Consider the following 23,251-nt stretch of genomic DNA (forward strand, 5'->3'; position numbering starts at 1 on the left):
GTTGAATAGTTTTTCTGCATCCTTTTGACAACGAATCCGCCTAGTTTTTGCAAGGTTGCGAAGGTGAAAAGTGTTTCCGAATAATTTCACCAGTGGGGAGCATATATAGCATCTCACTGGAACAGGGCATTGTAGCGACTACTCTCAAGTCTACTGAAATCATCCCTGTGTCAAAACAGACAGCATATGTCAAACTTTAAAAAACTGTCTGAATGACTATTCCCTTGAGTCCGTAACCCACATAGTTATGAAGTGTTTTGAGAGGATTGTTCTTACACACTTAAAAAGCAGCACTCCCTCTTCTCTGAACCGACATCGGTTTGCTTACAAAGCAATCAAGTCAACTGGGGACACTGCCTCCCTGGTCTTTCCTGTTCATGGACTATGGCTCTGCCTTCAGTATGACCCCACCCAACCCCCCGTTACACAATACACATACACATCTGTGCAACTGGATACTGGACTTCCTTACAAGTAAACCACAGACCACAAACAGTGTTCATGGGTGAGCACCTGTCCTCCCCCTTAACGTTTGGTATCCCCAGGGCTGTGCATCTAGCCCCTTCCTATTCTCCCTCTTCACAAAGAACTGCAAACCCTGTTTTGGATACGTGGTTCTAACTGGAGCCACAAACCACCAGGAAAGAAGACTTGCTGTGTTTGTTTGACTTATTTAGCCAGAATGGCACAAAGGTTGATGATTGGTTGGTTCATGGTTCTAAACAAAGAAGGAAATAAATTACCATTCCTTGCCCAGACAAATCATATCCAGTTTTCAAATTAGGCTGCAAACTAAAACGACACTAATATTTCATGTAATGAGTAGCAAAATACTTTCATTATTATTAATATTCATAACTTAACAAATCAAGATCATTCAGTTAAGTTTCATTTCTACTTACATTGAAAATTACTCAAATGACACATGACACTCCACCACTTGGTTTATCAAGAACAATGAGGTGGCCTACAGTAATGAGGTGGACAACCTGGAAAAATGGAGCTGGGACAACAGCCTTGGTCTCAACTCTTTGAGGGGGCAGCCGTGGTCTAGAGGTTGGAGAAGCGGCCTGTGATCGGAAGGTCGCTGGTTCGATTCCCCCACCGGACGGGCAGGAAAGTGGAGTGATAATGTCCCCACCCCCCATTAGCCGGCTGGTGTTCCCTTGAGCAAGGCACTTAACCCCCAACATTGATGCTTGATGCTGCCCACTGCTCCTGTGTGTTTCACTGCATGTTGCGTGTGTGTGTTTCAATCAGTGAGGGGTTAAATGCAATGCAATTGCAAAATGTAATTTCCCAGCTTGGGATTAATAAAGTAACTTAAATTAAAAGGAGATGGTCCAGAGCTTCAAGTGCCTGGAAGTCTGCATTAGCCACGACCTGACATGGTCCATAAACACTTCTGCTATACTTCAGCTAGAGAATAGAAAGGCCTTCCAACATATCAGTAGCACTGCACAGAGGATTATCCGACACCCTGGATATCACTCTCCTGTATCTCCCATATGCTCGTTCCAACAGGCTGAAGAACAGTTTCTACCCAAATTTGATTACAATGAAGAACACATTCCACCACCACCCCCACTCCCATTCATAGACAATTTATTCCATTTATAGACAATTCACTGTCCACATTCCACTCACCAGTGAAATGAGCACAAAGTTAACTACAATGTATGAATGCATCAATTAACCTTTCCTTTATTTAGTGTCTGATCCTATATGTAACCTCACTTCCTGTATGTGTGTAGGGTGAGCTATCGGACAGCTTATCGTAGAGGAGAGAAGACCATGTACCGGAGAAAGTCCCAGTGCTGCCCGGGCTTTTATGAAAATGGAGAGATCTGTGCTCGTGAGTATCTTCTAACACACACACACACACACACACACACACACGGTCCGTGGATGATGGAATGTTGAATTGGATTGTTGGATTGGGATGTCGCCATTTTAGAAACCAAGAGACACCTTGAGCTCTTTGTCATATTCCTCTTAGACCATTCCTGAGCATTTTTTGTGGTGGCTGAAATTAATCTCCTACTGTAGGGTTGCTGACTCAGCATTAAAAATGAAAAAAAGTGTAATGAACTTAGGGTACCAGTGATGTTGGTGAAAAGGCCTGGCTCACAGTTTTCATTCCAGTTATTCGAAAGATGTTTTATGGGTTTATGGTCAGTGCTCTGTGTGGGCAAGTGAAGATCTTCTACACCAAACTCATCCAACTGTTGTTAAATACCTTGCTTTGTGCACTGGGATATAAAAGAGCCTCCCCTAAACTGCAACAAGGTTGGAAGCATGGCATTGTGCAGAATGTCTTGGTATGCTGTAGAATTAACATTTCCCCTCACTGGAAGTAAGTGGCCCAACTCAGCACCTGAAAAACAGCCCCAAAAAGAGTGTGACCAGAAGAAGTAGGAAAGGAGGAGAGAGAAGCTCAGTGTGGGAGGTCATGGGAGGTCCATAGCAGAACAACTAGGCACTAGCCTACGCCAGCCCTAACTATCAGCTTTGTCAGTCTACTCTTAAATGTGGAGAAGGTGTCTTTCTCCTGGACTGAGAGCAGAAAATCAGTTCCACAGGAGAGGAGGTGATAACTAAACTCTTTGGTTCCCATTCTACTTTTGGAGATTTGATGAACCCCAACTAACCTTGCATCCTGGGATTGTAGAGAAAATAGAATATGTGACTGGAATTGGAAGGGAAGCTATTGTTCTTAAGAAACTGTATATGTATGTGTGTGTGTGTGTGTGTATGTATGTTTATGTGTCGCTTACTTGGTGAAGACAAGGCACCAGGATGCACAATAGGAAGAAGGCAAGCTTGCAGAGGCAGTGTGATAGTTTGGGCAATGTGCTGCTGGGAAACCTTGATCCTGCCATTTGTGTGGATATTACTTTGACATGTACCACCTATCAAAACACTAGTCCTGTCAAAGCACACGCCTATATGGAAACAGTATTACCTGATGGCAGCAGGCTCTTTCAGCAGGATAATGCACCTTGCAAAACTGCAAAAATGGTGCAAGAATGGTCTAAGGAACATCACAAAGAGTTTGAGGTGTTGACTTAGCCTCCAAGTTCTCCAGATGTGAATCCAGTCAACATTTGTGGAATTTACCAGAAAAACAAATCTGATCCATGGAGGCTCCACCTCACAATTTACAGGAATTAAAGGATCTGCTGCTGTCAGCATGTCCAGGCACGGGCTCCCCCATATGGGTCAGGGCTGTTTTGGCAGCAAAAGGGAAACCTACTCAGTGACTGACCTAATTCAGCAGGGGTCCAGCCAACTGGTGCTAGGTATATCACAATTAGTGCATTGGAGTTCACTTGAGTTAACATGTCTCAAGTGATTGTAGTGTCGGAAAGGTTCAATCACTGGTTAATCAGTATTCCTGGATACAGTTACACCAAGTTGACAAAGGAATATTCCATTCCAACTAAAAAGTATAAGTTGAATGGATACAAAAATTCCAAGTCTCTGAACATCCCCTGGAGTTCACTTAAATCCATCATTAAAAAATGGGAAGAATATGTTACATGTTTAAATCTGGACAGAGCGGGCCTTCCTCAAACTGAGTGACCATGCAAGAAGGAAACTAGTGAGGAAGGCCACCATGACTCCCATAACTACTCATGTAGTTTTATTGATAATTATAATTACATGTAATCTGCAATGAAAAGGTTTGGAGTGTTTCCTTGTAAAATAACCAACTGGAAGGATAAGGTGAATGGTACAGGTCCAAGCACAGAAGCTTGGGGTACTTCGGGACTTTTCTGTGTATAGACTCGATTTGATAAATATGACTGAAATCAGCTTAATATAGTTCCTATAATACCAGTTAAACCAGTAGTAAAATGTAATGGTCAGTGGTTGAATGCAACACTAAGGTCTGTCAATGAAAGTTCAGACATCAGTCCCTCATCTCATGCAAGTAGAAGGTCATTGGTGACTATGACCAACGTTGTCTTTGTGCCATTGTTGCGTTCGCTAGGTTGCGGGTGAGACACGGGAAAGCCACGGGTGATTAGTGGTAACAGGTGAGCAAGTGGGAGGTTCACTTACCTGGCTGAAGCATGGGCCAGTAAACAGTTGAAACGTAGACAAGTAATCCAATAGCGGAAAACTAGAATCCGGAAATGAACGAGCACGAGCTATAAGAGGGTACGAGCACTAGTTTGGCATGTTGTCTCGTCAGGAGAGATGCGCCACCGGTAAGCTGCTGTTCACATTCTTTCAGCTGCGGTTTAAGTTTGTCTGTTGTTTGTGTTGCCGCTGTGCTGCCGTGATGCGGTTCATGTGTTTGACAACTGTTACTTTGGTCACGCTGATAAAACATTCTTAGCGGTCTGTTGATTAATAGAGAAAGGGGATGTTAAATAGATAAGATAAGAACTTTATTGATCCTGCAGGAAATTGTTGAGATACACTTGTAGTTGCCCAAAAACTCTGGATCAACAGTGTGCTTTTTAAGGGAGGTGTGATTGCAGCTCCATTAAATGAGGTACACAATCTGTTATTAGAGACAAATTGATCATATCTCGTGGAGATGTCAAGTAAGGGTAAAATTTCTTTGAGCAGCGTAGTTGGGCAGCCAAGATAATTTTCCAGCCCCGCAACTGTTTTTAAGGCTTCTATATATGAATGTGAATCGGTACCAGTTGAGAGCAAAAGGGGATGATTTTTAGTTTCTAATGAGTAAGTTTGTAAGTTTCTCTATTAAAAAAAGGTCATAAAGTCATGCAAGGCTCAATAACACTATGGCTTTCTTGTCAGCCTAACTACAGTGCTGAAAAAAAACCTAGGGTTGTTCTTATTGTCTTCATTTAAGCTTGAGAACTGCTCTGGCATTCCATAGGTCATTCCTGTATGATTTAAGGCTATTTTGTTAGACTAAATGAGATTCTTCAAGTTTGAAGGAATGCCATGTCCTTTCATGTTTTTGTGAGTTTTGTGCTTTCATTTTCGTATTTGAACCATACTGTGGCCATAATCTCTTTTGCTTGATAGTTTTCTTCTTTCGGGGATCAACAGAGTTTTGCGTCACTAACAGTGAGTTTTCAGCACAATCAACAAAATGATTCATTTGAGAGATTATAGTAAACTCAAACTCATCCTCATAGATAGAGCATATCACATGTAATAGACATCTGGGGTAGGAATGTTTCCCTCCTGGCTTGTAGTCAAGTCATAAATATTCAAAAGTTATTAAATAATACTTCAAAAGAGGATTCTGTGGAGAGACTTTAAATGCTTAATTTCAATGCCATATGTCAGAACAAGATTTAGTTTGACTAAAACAGTGTTTATGTACATACTGACAGAAGCCAATCAAGTTCAAAAAAGAGATAAATGCAGTGCATATGTCAATGTCCACATAAATATTAAAATCATCCAAAATAATTACTTTATTAGGTTTAAGGAATAAACTAGATCAGAATTCAGATAAGAATTCAGGAAGTGGACCAGGAGCACTGTACACTGTAACAATTAAAATTGACTGTACTGTTTTCCAGGTTGGCTACTAAGAATTTTAATTTAGGTGGATGGGAGACATACGTACATGTATATACATGTGTATATATATACATATATATATGTGTGTGTGTGTGTGTGTGTATAGATATAGATAGATAGAGGTATAATATATATATATATATATATATATATATATATATATATATATATATATATATATATATATATATATATATATATATATATAACCTGTGCCTTCTACATGTTTTCTTACTGTGACTTCACTTGTCAATGAGGCAATTGTGTAACCTCCACCCCTCTTTGTCAGTAGCCAGAAGGCAATGACAGGTGTAAAGTCAAAGAGACAAAAACAACAACTGCTGTTCAGCAGTTCCACTAAAAGAAAGCATTATGAAACACAGACTGCTTTTATGATGGTGGAAACAGTGAGGAAAGTCATAATATTTGTGTGCTTGTGTGTGTGTGTGGACGGAGGCCACAGTTTGATTCATGCAGGGGCAGCAATATTGAGCCTCTGGAGTTCTTAGGGGAATTTATTTTAGTCTGAAAGGGCTCTGTTGTATAAGGACCTATCACATGCCTCTCACTGAGATCCTCAACAAAACACTGCAGGAAGGAAGATTTGCCAAAGGCCTTTTCAGATGGGACTCAGATTAGAAAACAAGTCTAATTTCATGAAGGTTAAATTAATACATTTTCTTTGGAAGGAGTCAATTTGCCTGCTACACATTAGAATACTGTGAAGGAAAATACTCTGAAACCTAGTTAATGGGTTTGATTACTTCAGATTAAGTGATGGCAAATATATGGATTTTAAAGTACAATGCTCCAGTGTTTGTAAAAATGCAAACACTGGTTAAAAGTATAAAAATAACAAAATCAGTATAATTAAATATAATTTTCAGTTTAAGCTCTTGTTAATTTTATATAAGTAAAGGTACTATGTTTATTAGTATTTTAGTGTAATGCTAAAAATTTAACTTAAATTGTCAAGAGAATGTAAAGAAATAACAGTTTTGATGTTATATAGCATGACATGGCATGTATAATGTTGCAGAGATATCTTTTAAAGTTATGTTATCTATACGCTTCCTGTCATGTCTTATAATGTCACTTTGTACCTCATGAGGGAATAGTGAGTAGCTGTAGTGTCCAGTCTGCGCTCAGTCCATTAACAGTGATGTTTTCTTGGTTCCTGGAACCCCCAGGGCTGTCAATGTAATGGATTACCTTTAATCTTGTCACTGTAACAGAGTTGTTTTTTTGTACTTTGAAATTTTTTTTTCTGAAAATATGGAATTACATGTATATTTTATCTAGGAATTAAATACAACTGCACTGTATGAAAATGGCACTAAATCAGCAGCAACAGAAAAGAAGCTGCTGTTGTATTTTGGTATTTTTTTTAGATAAATATTAACATCATATATTATCATACATAATACCATTCTGAATTTGAATTTGCCTAGTAAAGTCTACAGATACTTATGGACTTAATGGGGGTTCAAACTTCTGAATGGGTGGAGCACCAGAAGAAAGTATTAGTAGTAGAAAGACCAGCTAAAATGAACTCCAGCTAATAACTCTTCCTGCAGTCCAATCAATATGGCAATTAAGGAGTTTTAACCATGGGAGACCCCAAATGAATCATGTTCTGGGAGCAAAAATTATGTTTAACCTGATGTGTTTTTGTTGATTGTCTGATAACACCAACATCAAGGGAGCTGCATGGTGTGTAACCCAGGCCAGAAGCCTATCATTGAGAGCAGTTGCAGTCAATGGAGTGGAGAATTGTTTAAATTTGAGGCCAGTTTGAACAGTTAGTTCATGGTCCAAAAAGTTAACTTCTGTTCCAAAATCAACAAGATCTAATAAGGGGAGTGAGATCTTGCTAGTATTAAAGGTGGCCTGAAGCTGTGGATGAGGAACCGTGGATAGGGAAGTTTCAGCTTGGCTCACCAGTTCTACTGATGAGCCTTGCCTTTTGGTCAATTTGGGAAGGCAACAAGAAAATGTTCTTTTTGACCACAATAGATGCACTCACCCACCATGTCGTCTATCCCATTCCATAGAGGTGACAGACAACTGGACAAGCTTTGTTGGCTTCTCAATAGTGGCACACATCGGTGGGCACCTGGTTCATTTAAGTTCTGAAAGATGGTAGTGGGGAAGAATGGGATGTCTGGGAAATCAGGAGTCCTGAATGGATTATGTTTTCTATCTTCCTTTGATGGAGCTGGTTATCTAAATGGATGGTGAGGGTGACAGCTGAATTCGGATTATTAGTCTCATCTTGAGTTATTAATTCATTTTTAATTGTTCACTCAACCCCTTAATGAAAGCTCCTCTTAACATGTCCTTGTTTCATCAGGCATTAGCTGCATATGTCTAGGTTCCTACAGTGTAGTTAACCACACTTTGATCATCTTAATTTAAGACTTAACAATCTCTTTGAGACACCTCCTACGTAATCTGTATGAATTCGGAGACGCTGAAAATCCAGGAAACAAAGACAAACTAGGCTGGACATTGCAACCAGGAGTCAGCTGGGCTGGTAACACAAGGAAGCATATGTTACCAAGGGTTTGAGCAAAAGTACAAAGTTCTAATTGGAGGGTTGCCAGGCAGAAAAAATGGGTGTGGTGGAGTGATTCCTGAGGAAGTAGAGGCGCTGGTGTGCCTTCCTGATGAGGCAGGAAGTGTTGTTGCTCCAGGTGAGGTCGTCCGTTATGTGGACGCCCAGGTACCTGAAGCTGGAGACCACTTCCACTGCTGTCCCTCCGATGTACAGGGGAGGAAGGGGGAGATGTCTGCCCCTTCTGAAGTCCACGATCATCTCCTTGGTCTTTTTCACGTTGATGCAGAGGTTGTCAGAACAACCTCTGCACCAACCCTCCAGGCGTTCCACCTCCTGCCTGTAGTCGCCCTCGTCGCTGTTGGCGATGCGTCCAACCACAGCTGTATCATCCACAAACTTCACGATGAGGCAGCTCGGATGTTGTGCTAAGCAGTCGTGTGTTAGCAGGGTGAACAGGAGTCACAGAGTCCTGCCATCTTCAGAAATTTTCTGATGACTCTGCAGTGGTTGGGTGTATTACTGGGGGGAATGAGAGAGAGTACAGGACGGTAGTGGACAACTTTGTCACATGGAGCGGGAAAAACCACCTACAGCTCAATGTGACAAAGACCAAGGAACTGGTGGTGGACCTGAGGAGGACTAAGGCTCCAGTGACCCCTATCAACATCAAAGGGGCCACTGTGGAGGTGGTGGAGGAGTACAAATACCTGGGGGTGTACTTAGACCACAAACTGGACTGGTGCAAGAACGTGGACATGGTCTACAGAAAGGGCCAGAGCCGCCTCTACTTTCTGAGGCGGCTGAGGTCCTTCAACATCTGCAGGACGATGCTGAGGATGTTCTATGAGTCGGTGGTGTCCAGTGCATCACATTTGCCTGCTGGGGCAGCTGCCTGAGGGTGAGGGACACAAACAGACTCAATAGAATCATTAAGAAGGCCAGCCATGTTGTGGAGAGGAGCTGGACTCTCTGACAGTGGTGTCTGAGAGGAGGATGTTAAATAAGGACTATACTGGACTTTCCCTCTCACCCTCTCCACAATGTGCTGATCAGCTATAGGAGCTCGTTCAGCAAAAGACTCTTACTCCCACGATGCACCATAGAGCGACACAAGAATTAATTTCTAAAAACTATTAAACTCTGAACTGTAATAGATGCACATACTTTTTTCACTGGAAATGTATAAATATACAGCACATATAAATATCTGATATTTTATATTTTATACTTTGTTTTAGTTTTGATTCTATTTTATATTTTTCCATATTCTTTCTTGGTCAGGAGATTGCAAGTGCCATGTCCGTATGAAAGAAGAATTTCCCCTCGGGGATAAATAAAGGAGTTCTGATTCTGATTAAACAACCTTCTTCAATATAGTCAGCCTTCACAGACCAGTTAAGACTGCTAGAAGACTCCATTAAAATCACCAGCAGATATGCCAATCCAGTCAGTGATGACTGGATTATAGGTGGTCTTTTTTTTTTTATCCTTTTTGGTGGTTCATTAATGAAGTTTTACTTATTTACCTATTTACTCACTAATATTAGTATGTGTGTGGCTTTCAATTTGTCCTGACAATCTGCCACAAGGTGGCCAAAAATAATAACAACAGATCATAAATGCTTTAAGTAAGTAAGTGTCATGTCCTGGTTTTGTTTGCTGATTTTGAAGTGTGCCATCTTTCATGTTTTAAGTTCAGGTTTCGGTCACGTCCTGGTTTTCTGTCCTTTTGTTTTTGAATCCATGTGTCACGTTTTTTCTGTTTCCATGTTTCATGTTTGTGTTCTCATGTATTTTCATGTTTTATGTTCAAGGTTTCTGTCACGTCTTGGTTCTCTGTCTTTTGGTATTTAAGTCCTTGTGTCATGTTCCATGTATGTCTTGTGTTTCCATGTATTATGTTCAAGGTTTTTGTCATGTCCTTTTTTATTTTGAAGGTGTGACTTCCCCCGTGTGTCCTGTTTTCATGCAGCTTTGCTTTTGGTTTTCCTGATTGCTTTCTTCCTCCTAATGTGTGTCACCTGTGTCTCGTTGTCTTGTCTATTTAGTCCTCATATTCCCAGTCACCTTTGTCAGAGTGTTTTGGAATGTCGTCAGTTCATGCTAGGAGACCCTTGCCTTGCCTTGCCTTGCCATGCCATGCCATGCCATGCCATGCCATGCCATGTTTTGCCAGGAGTTTTCTGCCACAGTTTTCTTAGATCCCATGTCACAGTAAGTGTGAGCTTTTTCTGAGTTTTGTTTATCGTTAGTAAAGACTATAAGTTCGGACCTCTGCCTCACATCACTACCTTTTGACTCTGCATTGGGGTTCAGCTTTTTCCCTGCGTCAGCGACGATGCCGTATTTTGACAGTAAGAACATAAGAACGAAAACATGGATGAAGGGGGACAAAAATGCTGACATTTGGCTGACATTTTTGACAAAGTGGTCTGATCCTATTTTGAATTAAACAAGTAGAGTCTTGAGACGTGGGATTTCAAGTAAGTCAAGTATCACAAGGGAGAATTCCAAGTTCTAATTTTATGGCAAGTCAGTTTCAAGTGTCACATCTTCATTCTACACTGTCAAGGAAAAGTATAAATCTTTACTCTTACATAATTCTAGTGGCGATATCTTTTTATTGAAAAAAAAAGGTAGTTGTGACTATACTGATACCTATCTCCCTGTATTCTCCATATCCAGCTCATTGTACAGAGAGCTGCATTCATGGCCAGTGTATGGCCCCCAACACCTGCCAGTGTGAGCCAGGCTGGGGAGGATCCAACTGCTCCAGTGGTAAGTACTCCAGCTGCTGCTGTCTGTGAACTGTTTTTCTCTGTGTGTAATTGTATTCTGTGAAAGCACTCTGAACTCACAAGAGGAAAAACAGGTGTTGGTATGGTCTCACTGACTATGCCACACCAACACCAATAGTCAGACATGCCACAGGAGCAAAATAGACTGCTTGCAAAGTGTTGTTTTAAGGAAGGGGCAGAAACCTATTATGGTTGTGCTGTTTTAATTATTATTGTTGCTCAGGAGGTAGAGTAGGTCATCCACTTATCAGAAGATTGATGGTTCAATCCCTGACTCCTCCAGTCTGCATGTTGAAGTTTACGTTTCCTTGAGCAAGACACACTGAACCCTAAAGTGCTGCACCATTGGTGTGTGAATGTGTGTCAATGGTTAGATCATGGCTTTCTGATCGATAGCAGCCTCTGTCATCAGTGTGTGAATGGGTTGATGCCACAGTAGTGCGAAAGTGCTTTGAGTGGTCAGTATGACTAGAAAAGCGTAAAATAAGTACAGTTTATGTACCATTTATTATTGTTGTTGTTGGCCTGTAATAAATTAGCTTATTGTTGTTGACACAGATGGTTGACCACGGGGAGCAGGGCCCAAATGAATCACTCTGGAGAGAGATTTCAGTAAAACTCAGACTTTAATTCTCGCAAGAGGTTTGGTACACACATGGGTAGGCAGCAGAGGCAAACAAATTCAAAGAGCAAAACAGACGCAGTGTCAAAAAGGCAAGCAAGGAATTGCTGATAAGAATGATCCAACAGAACATTATGAATTGGCACAAGGGAGAGACATAACAGGGCTTAACTATGGGAAGTAACAACACACAGGTGAAACAAGCAATCAAAATTGGAGTGAAAAGAACAAAGACAAGAAGTGAGAAAGAGAAATCAACACAATAGGGAATTAACAAAAATAAAACAGGAAACACCAAAACAAAAGAACACTGAGACACGAGATGGATCAATCATTACTGTAATTTGTTCTATGCTGCTAGTCAAATTGTGAATGGAGCTGGAATGAGATAGAAACATGACATTTAATAACTGGGAATTATGTGCAAATGGCGGTGCTGTAATAAAGCTCAATTTTTAAAGAGTGTAGTATTAATTACCTCCGGTGTTTTGCTCTTGGTACTGGAGAAAATAGATTTCATATTTATTATTCCTACATAAATATTATCTTGTACCAACTCACTTTCTGATGAAGACATTTGTCCTTGATTCATTTTTGTCAGAAGAGAGCACAGCACTGTGAAGTACACACACACACACACACACACACACACACACACACACACACACACACACACACACACACACAGACTCTGCTTGCTAACAACAGTGGAGAGTTCCAAATGGTGTTCCTTTGGATGTAAACAGAAACAGTTTAAATGTCTAGCATCACATAACTGACTGATATAAACATGGGTTAATAATTGAAAGTAACCATTAGCTGGTTGTTATGGGTGCATTCATAAATTCAGTCTAAAGAGGTCAGTCCATCGTCTCAACTGTTGTTCAGAAATTCACTTTCAGTTTGCTTAGAGCAGGGGCAAATTTAGCGATCTGGAGCTGCAGGCAAACTAACTTTTACTTCTTATTTTTATATTTTGGGTAAACTTGACATTCTCTCAAGAGGGGCCTTCTGAGATCAGACTGAATTTTTTAACTCGTCCAAGTCCAAAACTCCTTACCAACAGCAACTAGTGGGAGTTATTTTACAGTACATATGAAAAAACTAAGCAATGTTATTTATTCCCATTACATGATTACAATTAATTAATTGAAAATGAAAACAATTAATTTGTTTCTTTATTTCTCTTAAAAAATATAAGAAAATTCAGAGGGAAAATTGTGCTTTTACTTTCATGACATTTGACAGTTTGGAGATTGACATTTTGTACAAAATTAACTTATAATTAACTTCTACTGTATATCAGCCCATGAAATGTATGTAATGTAATGTACACAGTGGCGGTCCTGTGGCCACCACCACCACCAACCCAAAGAAAACATCGGGTGAAAAGTATATGTTTAAAATATATTAAGATAGAGATAAAATAAAAATTTCACATCGCAAGCATAGAAAAGCACAACAAAGAAATCAGAATAATTGAATATAAATAACAACAATAAAAATACAAGTCAAAATACATAAATCCTTCACACATACAGAACTAAAACCTGTCCCTTCTGAGGACAATATCTCCCATCACTCTCATTCCTAGGAAAAAGAAATCTGATGCCACCATTCTTGGCCCTCTGCATACCAACTCGGTCCTTATGCTGTCTGTCAGAGGTGATGGCCAGTCTGCAGGGTCTGTCGAAAGAGGCTCTTCCCCAGTGGCAGTTGAACTTTGTGGGGGTTCAAGCATTTCTGTAGAACAGCACATTTGATTTGGCACATTATTCAAAGCACACAGCAGTGGAACAAAACATGGTTTTAAGAAATAGCAAAATTGGATTAATCCCAACGAACAGGAAAAAATGTGTACAGGCGGGTAAAATTCACAGATAAAAACACACTGCTACTTCTATCTTCACACACACAAATGAGAGCAAAATACCACCCACCTATAGACTCCTGCTGAGGAGAAGCAGCGGCAAAGCGTGGCCTTCCTGAGACATGGCAGGAGATGCCATAGAAGCCGTAGAGGTGGATGGGATCTCCTGATCCTCTGCTACAGATGAGGCCTCTGTTGCTAGAGACTCATCCTGGGCAGGAGGCGCTCCAAAATATTTTAGCAGTGCCTCTGGAAAAGTGCATCAATTTAAACATGCATGAACAGCACACTTAAATACATTAGGTATCACTTAATGTCATTACGCCTATTACAAGCTGTTAACCTGCAGATTAACCAGCGGGGAGAAATGCTACAATACTCAAATTCTATTAAAGTTATGAGAGACAGAAAATAATGAGCAAAATGTGTGCAACGTCTGTCTTTTTAAGGCTAGCTTACTGCACGGAAAATCCCAATGGCCAAATACAGTACGCAGCGATAACCAAATGGTCACAAACCAATGACGGCAAAGGTACTGATAGCTTAATTGTAGACACATTTGTTGGTATGTATGTATGTATGTTAACTAGGATAATGTTCAGGTTAACTGTAGCAAGGACACAAAATAGCAAACAAAGTAATGACCGCTAAACAATTAATGTTAGCCCCTTTTCATAACGTAATTACAGTCACACGCTACAGAGGGAACATTAGCTACATACCTTTGATATATATGTAGAGAGAGAGAGAAAAGGAGGGAGAGACACAAAACTACGAGGAGAACTGGACACACAGTTAGTGACATAAAATAATAGTTGTATGTTAAAATTGTATGTTAATCTGGGCAATTTAAAAATTAACAGTTAGTCAGACCTATTCTACCAGTGTAACTATGCCTACCAGCTCTACACACTTTATTTGGTGCTAACTATATGCTTTACTAAACAGAAAGGTTTTAAGTTTAGTCTTAAAAGTGGAGGTGGTGTCTGCCTGTCGAACCCAGATTGGCAACTGGTTCCACAGTAGGGGTGCCTGATGGCTAAAGGCTCGTCCTCCCGTTCTACTTTTATGAATTCTGGGAACTGTAAGTAAACCTGCACTCTGTGATCTGAGTGTTCTATTGGGAATATATGGGACTATTAGATCCTGCAGGTATGATGGGGCTAGTCCATTTAGAATTTTAAAGTCTATTCTGAATTTTACCGGAAGCCAGTGAAGAGAAGCTAAGATGAGGGAGATATGATCCCTTTTATTGATTCCTGTTAAAACTCTAGCTGCTGCATTCTGGATCAGCTGCAGGCTATTGATAGAGTACCGGTAATTTGGACATCCTGACAATAGTGAGTTGCAGTAATCCAGCCTAGAAGTAACAAAAGCATGGACAAGTTTTTCAGCATCACTCTGAGAGAGGACACTCCTAATCTTAGCAATATTACGGAGGTGAAAGAAGGCGGTCTTAGAGATCTGTTTAATGTGATGGATAAATGACACGTCCTGATCGAAGATAATGCCGAGGTTCCTCGCAGTCGTACTGGGGGCCAAAGTAATGCCGTTCAGAGAGAGAATATTATCAGCTATTCTAGTTCTAAGATGTTTGGGGCCTAGAACAATGGTCTCAGTTTTGTCTGAGTTTAATAATAAAAAATTGGAGGTCATCCAGTCCTTTATGTCCTTAAGACATGCCTGGAGTCTGGCTAGCGGCTCTGTTACTTCAGGCTTTAAGGATAAATACAGCTGAGTGTCATCAGCATAACAATGAAAGTTTATGCCATGTTTCTGAATAATATTTCCTGGAGGGAGCATGTATAGGGTGAACAGGATCGGCCCAAGCACTGAACCTTGTGCAACACCGAGGCTAACCCTTATATATGAAGAGGAAACATTATTAACGTGAACAAAGTGAAATCTGTCTGATAAATATGATTTAAACCAGCCTAGTGATGTCCCTGTGATCCTAGTCTCATGTTCTCATCTGTGTAATAAAATGCTGTGATCTACAGTGTCGAAAGCAGCACTGAGATCCAGTAAAACGAGTATGGAGACAAGCCCGCGGTCTGATGCCATGAGGAGGTCATTTGTGACTTTAACCAGTGCTGTTTCTGTGCTATGATGGGCTCTGAAACCAGACTGAAACATTTCAAAGAGACTGTTCCTGTGTAGGTGATCAATTAACTGATTTGCAACCACTTTTTCAAGTATTTTAGATAAAAACAGGAGGTTGGATATCGGCCTATAGTTTGCTAAGATGTCTGGGTCAAGTGAAGGTTTTTTAAGTAAAGGTCTAATGACAGCAGTTTTAAACGCCTGTGGTACATAACCTGTTGTTAAGGATAAGTTGATCTGATCTAAGAAGGAAATGCCAATCAAGGAAAAGACGTCCTTGAGGAGCTTAGTTGGGATGGGGTCTAAGAGACATGTAGTTGGGTTAGATTTGTTAATGCTGGAGGTCAGCTCGGGGAGGTTTATGGGCAAGAACCTGTCCAGAGATGGAATAGGATTAAAAGAGGTTTCTAGAGATGGCACTATATCGGCTGTTCTGGGGAGATCTTTATGGATTTTTTCTCTAATGTTATTGATTTTATTGGTGAAGAAACTCATGAAGTCTTCACTACTAAGATATCATGGATCTTCACTGTTTGCGACCTGTCCGTCAGGAAGTCCAGGACCCAATTGCAGAGGGTGGAGCTCAGACCGAGAGCACTGAGCTTGTGGATCAGTGTCTGTGGAATGATTGTGTTAAGGGCAGATGTAAAATTCACGAAGAGAAGGTGGACATAGGAGTATGTATTCTTTAGGTGGGTGAGAGTTGTGTGGACCACAGAAGATATGGCATCCTCTGTGGATCGGTTCTTTCTATATGCATATTGGTGTGAGTCCACAGACATCAATGCAGTCTTTGATGCGGGCCATGACCAGTCTCTCAAAGCACTTCATGACTATCGGAGTGAGGGCTACTGGCCGATAGTCATTCAGGCTCGTCACTGTGGAGGTCTTGGGAATGGGGATGATTGTAGCGGTCTTCAGACAGGTGGGGACCGTCGCTTGTTGGAGAGAGGTGTTGAAGATGTCCGTCAGTACCTCTGTGAGCTGATGGGCACAGCCCTTCAGCACCCGCCCCGGGATATTATCGGGACCTGCAGCTTTGTGTGGGTTTATCCTGTGGAGGGTCCTCCTCACTTCTGCTGAGGTCACGCTGAGGGGCTCTTCATCAGGTGGGGGGGTGAGTCTGGTGCTGAGGCTGTCCGGGTCCTCAAAGCGGGCGAAGAAGTTGTTGAGAGCTTCAGGCAGAGAGGGGTCCCTGGGGCATTGTGCATCTTTGGTGTTATAGTCTGTGATGCACTTAATGCCCCTCCACATGCTCCGTGGATCGTTGGATGCAAAGTGTCCCTGGATCCTCTGGGCGTATCCGGTCTTGGCCCTCTTCACTCCTGCTGTCAGCTCTCTTCTCGACGCCCTGAGTACCATTCTATCACCTGACCTAAACGCAGCATCCCTGGCTTTCAGCAGAGACCGGACCTCCGCGTTCAGCCGTCTCGTTTGTTTGTGTAAACACGGTCCAGCGTGTTATTTCCCCGTGTTGGTATGGTGACATGCTGGTAAAACTTAGGCAGAGTGTCTGTCAGGTTTACGTGGTTGAAGTCTCCCGCAACCACGTAGAAAGCCTTCGGGTGCTTGTGCTGAAGCGAGCTGATGTTATTGTGTAGCTCATTAGCATTAGCACCCGGCTTGATGTAAACAGCCATAACAGATAGTGTAGTATTTCACAGTCATATACTCTATCGCCTCAAAGCAGTGGATGTTAACTTTTGTGCAGTTTGTATACCAACCTTTTTTAACGTAGACGCATAGTCCGCCCCCACGAGCTTTCCCCGACAGCTGGTTGCGGTCCACTCAGAAGAGAAGCCGGCCGTCGATCTGGAAGGCTGGGTCCAGCATGTTCTCGTTTAGCCATGTTTCCGTCAGACAAAGCACTGCACAGTTCCTCATCTCACGTGAAATCCCCAGCCTCAGTCGAAGTAGGTCCATTTTGTTGCCCAGAGAACGAACATTGGACAGGAACAGGGATGGGATCGGTGGTCTCCTGGCATTAGCCTTTAGCCTAGTTAACAGGCCGCCCCGTTTGCCCCTCTTCTGCTTCCACGCACACCGCTTCCTCTTGCCCTCCGTCCGGTGTAGCCTGCTACGCCAGTCCGGTGTTCTTAGCAGCTGCAGTCTGCCCAGCGAAGCTCTGAGTTGGTGTGAGGCCGTTGTTGTTGTTGTTGTTAATGTTGAATAATAGGCAGTTCTGGCTTCACGAAGGGGCCTTTTTGTATGCCAATAGACTATCTTTCCAGGCTCTCTGGGATTCAGCTGATTTGGAGAAGTACCACTTCCTCTCCATCCGTCTTGATGTTTGTTTCAGTTTGTTGAATCCATCATAACTTGCACTGCTCATGTAATTTGCCAGGTGTTGCATGTGTGTTCAACTAAGGATGGGTTAAATGCAGAAGAAAAATTCAATGTGTGTATGTAAAAATATATTCTGCCAATAAAGTGATTCTTAATTCTTAACCTAGGAATGAGACCCAACAATCAACTATCATTGCTTGCTAACTCAATTCAGTTGTGTTTACAAATTACAACCAATAAGTTATACATAGTAAACCTTTATCGAATATATGAACTTTTTTTGACACATGAAAATAAGAGATATGATTCAGAAACTGTTAGGCCATTTAGTGTTACACAGTATGCATCTCTTATTTTTCAGTCAATTTTTCTATTGAGTAATGTGTTGAGAAAAATAAGATTGTCATTGTGCATGTTCGTTGTACATCATTAATGGAGCAACTTAAGGTGGTTTAGCTTGTGAAACTAATGCCTGACTAACACAGGCAAAATAACTGAACACAGCAGGCTAAAACAAAAATGTAGAGATAAGAGATAAGATGAGACTTTACTGATCCCTGAGAGGAAATTTGGTCATTACTACAGCCAGCAGGACAATACAGTGCAAAAAGTATAGAAAAGGTATTTAAAAGATTATCTAAAATAATAATAATAGAAAAAATAATCTTTGAAACAATGAGGCCCAAAACAAATCCTTTGGTCTATAGTAAGACATTAGATGATTTCCAGTCTCCCCTCACCTCTCAGGTAATACAAATGCATGCCAGCTCCATGTGCACCTTCATTTTTGTTGTTCCTTCCATATGGAGAAGCAGCCTTTTTCTGGCATTGTTCAGGAGCGAGAACTTCAATGATAACATTATCCCGCCAGGCACTGGTTCTGGTGTCTGCCAAAACTGGCAAATCATGCAGGGCTAGTAAGTCATGTATCCCAAACTGCTTGAATGGCAGCTTTACTTGTGTACAAGTGGGCAGTAGTAGTATTATGAAGTGCATAATTTAACTGTACAACAGTTGGTAGCAGAGATAACAAGGTCACCAACACCTTTAATTTGTCATCCATGTTGAATTAACCACTGGCATTCAAGGTCTTTGTCTTCTGGAAAAGGATAACGGGGCATGAAAAATCAGAAATACATCAGAAATTATAAGATCAGAAATCGCAATACATCAGAAATGCTAAAACAACCAAACAAAAGTGAGCTTGAGTGTCATTGTCTCCAAAAATTTTCAGGCTGCTGTTTCTTCCACTGACTCATGTTCATGTCTGGGACAGATCTGTGCAGGTTCCCTTCAGTCAGTCATGAAAGAACAGATTGAATATAATTATTTAATATTCTGGATGCATCTTGGACAATTTGATGTTTTTTTGGATACAGAAGATAGCACTGTACAGTAATATACTCTATTGCATGCTTTTACTTGAAGTGTTTCTTTTGCATACATCTTTCTTGAAAAGCATTAACTTTAGTTATATAAGGTTATTCACTGTGTTTTTTACTAACATGGATTTCCCACTCTGATGCACTGACTGTGTTTTACAGGTCAGCAGGTCCCAACAAAATGTTTTAGTTTGGGGGGCACAGGAAAAAGGAGAGGGCTGTGTTCATGGGGAAGCAAGAATAATAGGAGGAGAAAATTGTGTGGTAGGAAATGACCTGGGGCACTGAAGCTTGTGATTTAGTACACATGATAATAACACAAGATGCTCAGGATGCATCGAGTTCAGCTGTGAGAATATAGCAACAACAACAACAATATGTACTATACATCTTAGAGAGTCTATGTCAGATCATTGTTCTTGCGTTTTAATCATGAGACCACCAGTAGTTCATTTTGTCATGGTTTTGTGATCTGTCACAGAAATAACTCAATGTACTAAACTCTAGTCACTCAAAGTTTCAGCTATCTGGTATATATATATATATACACTCAAATCAATCCATCTAGCAAATGTCTGCCCTGTGGACATTAAGATGGGTGAGCTGCTGCTCCTCAACAGAGCAAACAGAGACATTTGAAGACCTACTGCCCTGTGCTTAAATTTGACTGTTAGAGAACATCTTAGACAGTGCACTACATCTGCCAGAATTCCAACTGATGAGTGTTTTAAGGAAATTATGCAGTCCTCAATTAGAGTCCCCAAAGTAAGTGGTGGGCCTATTGCAGGTTTTGTCTTGTTTTGTCCTGCCTTGGACCACTCTCACGTCATTGGGAGGGAGAGAGATAGGTCCTGCCAACCAAGCACAATCCAGGGCAACCTGAAAGATTAGAAAGTATCGTGTTTTAGCTGTGTCCAATTGTTCTGGAAAATCTTCCCTCGAAGTCCAGTAGAATCATCAACAGGAGACAGGATTCTGAGCAGCAAAGACTTTAATGCCGGCAAAAAAGGGAAAAACCGTTCACAAAGCACACTAGGTACACATGAAGGGTCTCTTCTAGAATGACTGGTGGCTTTACATTATATACCTTAAGGTTTGGACCTTTCCACGCCTATTGTCCATCCCTTTTGCCAACTTTGTTTTATTTACACCAATAGGTTTCTCTTTTTGTCTTGAATTGGGTGGTGATTTTTAGACCATTAGGTTTTCTGGGGACTTTCCACTGACCTCATCCTGCACCTGTTTATTCATTATTTTATTATTTTTATGTGCTTCTGTGTACAGGTTACACCGTTATGTTTTGCACGTGCTTCTATGCACAGTTTACACCATTAGTTCTTCTCTCTGGGCTGCCTCCCTGCCTCCCAGTTTCGGCCTAAGTTTCGGCTGGTAGCAGACACCATTATCTCCAGGCCTCTTTCTGTGCTATTTTTTAAAAATAATTAGTTTATGCAGGATTACAACAAATGTTTTTCCCCAGGTTCACAGCAGTTACAATGACATTACATTGACAGTGTATGGCTACCATAGACAGTGTTTCACTACCATAAAACAGTTTATAGAATTACAGTTTTGCCTTCTATAGCTTACAGGCCCTTAACCAGTTGTATCCTTTTAATACAGCTGTATCTTGCTTTTCTTTCAATCTTAATGGAAACATAACATGACTACTTCATGCTATCATATTGCAGTGCATACTGTAACTTTAGCTCATCACAACTTACATAGAAATTATACCACAAAAGCACGAAGACTCCGGTGAAGAAGTCAAGTTAGTGACATGCATTAATGGCACATGAATGTATATAAAAGTAGAGTTAGAGGAGGAAGAGGAAAGAGAAGCTCAATGCTCATGGATGACAAGGTAATACCATCCTGGGTAGCTATATCATTAGACACTTTGTTTCTAACAGCACAATAACTTCATTTTTGTCCGAGTTTAAAAGTAAGAAATTGCAAATCATCTGGGTTTTTATGTCTTTAAGAGACGCCTGAAGTTTGGTTTGCTGATTGGCCTCATCTAGTTTCAGTGATAAATATAATTGCATGTCATGTCTGCATAACAATGAATAATATTGTCCCGAGCACAGAACCTTTGGGAACTCTGTAACTAACGTTTGTGTATGGAGGTTCCATCATTGACATGAACGAACTCAGAACTCAGAACTCACTCACGAGTTCAAACTGATAAATAAGACTGAAATCAACTTAATGCAGTTCCTTTAATTCCTTTGATTCCAAGTGTTCCAGTCTGTGCAGAAGAAGAATCAGCTTTATTGGCAATATATATTTTTACATACACACACTGAATTTTCCTCTGCATTTTAACCCATCCTTGGTTGAACACACATACAACACCTGGCAAATTACATGAGCAGTGCAAGTTATGATGGATTCAACAAACTGAAACAAACATCAAGACGGATGGAGAGGAAAGGAGAGGCAAAACAAATTACATGCAGTGAAACACACAGGACTGTCAGGACTGACAGAACTACTGTCAGGCGCTCGGGGTGGAAATTATGGGTTAAAGGGCACCTCAGCTGGCTAGTATGGGGGGGTTATTTTCACTTCAGCACACCCAAATTTTGCCTGCCCGCCCAGTGGGGGAATTGAACCATTGACCCTCCAATCACAAGCCGCTTCTCCAAATTCTAGGCCACAGCTGTAATAAAATGTTATGGTCAATGGCATCAAATGCAAGTAGAACATAGCCCACTTGGATTCCATGTCACCCACCACCCCCGGAATGCAGTTGAAGCTCTGCCTTAGGTGGGAGCTGAAGACCATCTTTACAGGATCCTCAGCCAGATACTTCCAACAAACTCTCACTGTTCGTTTAGGACTACTGAGTCTACCCAGCATTCTCCCCTGCCACATGATCTCATCACCAGGTAGTGATCAGTTGACAGCTCTGCTCCTCTCTTCACCTGAGTGTCTGGAACATACGTCTGTAGATCTGCTGATACAACTACAAAGTCGATCATCAACCTGCGACCTAGGATGTCCTAGTGCCAAGTGCACTTATGGGCATTTGTATGTTCAAACAATAACTGAACACCACTTGGGTAGAGGTCAGGCAGGCCTTCTTCATAGAGGTCTTTGTGAGCTGCATTTTGTCTAGCCCTTCCCCCAGGATCAATTTGCCTTGGGAGACCCTACCAGGGCTTTGAGAGCTATAAATTTATGTGGCTTATCTCCAAATTCAAAGTATGTCTGTTTACAAAAAATAAAAGCTCTGGTGACTTCTCCAACACTCGTATCGGCTCTTCCAACTGTGACCTTTCCTCATCACTGCGTTTCTTTTGTGCTGATTGGTAGGAGATGACACAGCCCCTAGAAAATGCTTTGAGGTCTCCCATAGTATAATAGGTAAGATGCCCACCTTATCCATTGTCTCAAAAAAATAGTTTAATTTGTGTCTCTAAATATTCACAAAATTGTTTCCCTGTAAGCAACTGTAGGTCCAGTCTACAGGACTTACGTGTCTCCGTCACCCCCTGTTTCATTGAGGGTACAGGGGGTGGCGCGTAAGTCGTCTTGGGTTCACTATTTTCCCTCAGTAATCTGGCAATCTCAGAAATATAACAATATTGTTGTCAACCCTGGCATTGTTTATATTTTTTTGATTCTGGTAGTTTTTTGAAGAAGAATCAACTTTATTGGCAGTATATATATTTTTACATACACATACTGAATTTGACTACTGCATTTATCCCATCCTTAGTTGAACACACACATGCAACACCTGGTAAATTACATGCAGTGAAACACACACAGGAGCAGTGGGCAGAATCAAGCGCCCGGGGAGCATATTGGGGGGTTAAGTGCCTTGCTCAAAGGCACATCAGTCGGCTAATGAAGAGGGGGGGCATTTTTTCGCATTAATCACTCCACCACACCCAAATTTTTCCTGCCCGTCCGGTGGGGGAATCGAACCGTTCGAACCGAACCACCTGATCACAAGCCGCTTTTCCAAACTCTAGGCCACGGCTGCCCCTTTATTTACTGCCCCCTATTTATATAGTGCTGTTTTATATTTATAGTAGTTACGTATTGGTAATTGGGCTTATACCGGGACCAGGGAAACTAATTTCGTTCCACCTCATG

The 23,251-nt window shown here is 41.2% G+C and overlaps 1 protein-coding gene across 2 annotated transcripts in view; it reads left to right on the top strand.

The window, feature by feature from the left end:
- The window catches only part of megf10 (multiple EGF-like-domains 10), a 130,327-nt gene that overhangs the window by 19,172 nt on the left and 87,904 nt on the right, over positions 1-23,251 (top strand). For both annotated transcript variants that reach the window (XM_046374829.1, XM_046374830.1), the window contains exons 4-5: positions 1,755-1,855; positions 10,766-10,858. In XM_046374829.1, coding sequence (XP_046230785.1) covers positions 1,755-1,855; positions 10,766-10,858 — 194 coding nt within the window. The remainder of the gene's footprint in view (positions 1-1,754; positions 1,856-10,765; positions 10,859-23,251) is intronic.

Source organism: Scatophagus argus, chromosome 20 (assembly GCF_020382885.2).
Source record: "Scatophagus argus isolate fScaArg1 chromosome 20, fScaArg1.pri, whole genome shotgun sequence".
NCBI classification, from domain to species: domain Eukaryota; kingdom Metazoa; phylum Chordata; class Actinopteri; family Scatophagidae; genus Scatophagus; species Scatophagus argus.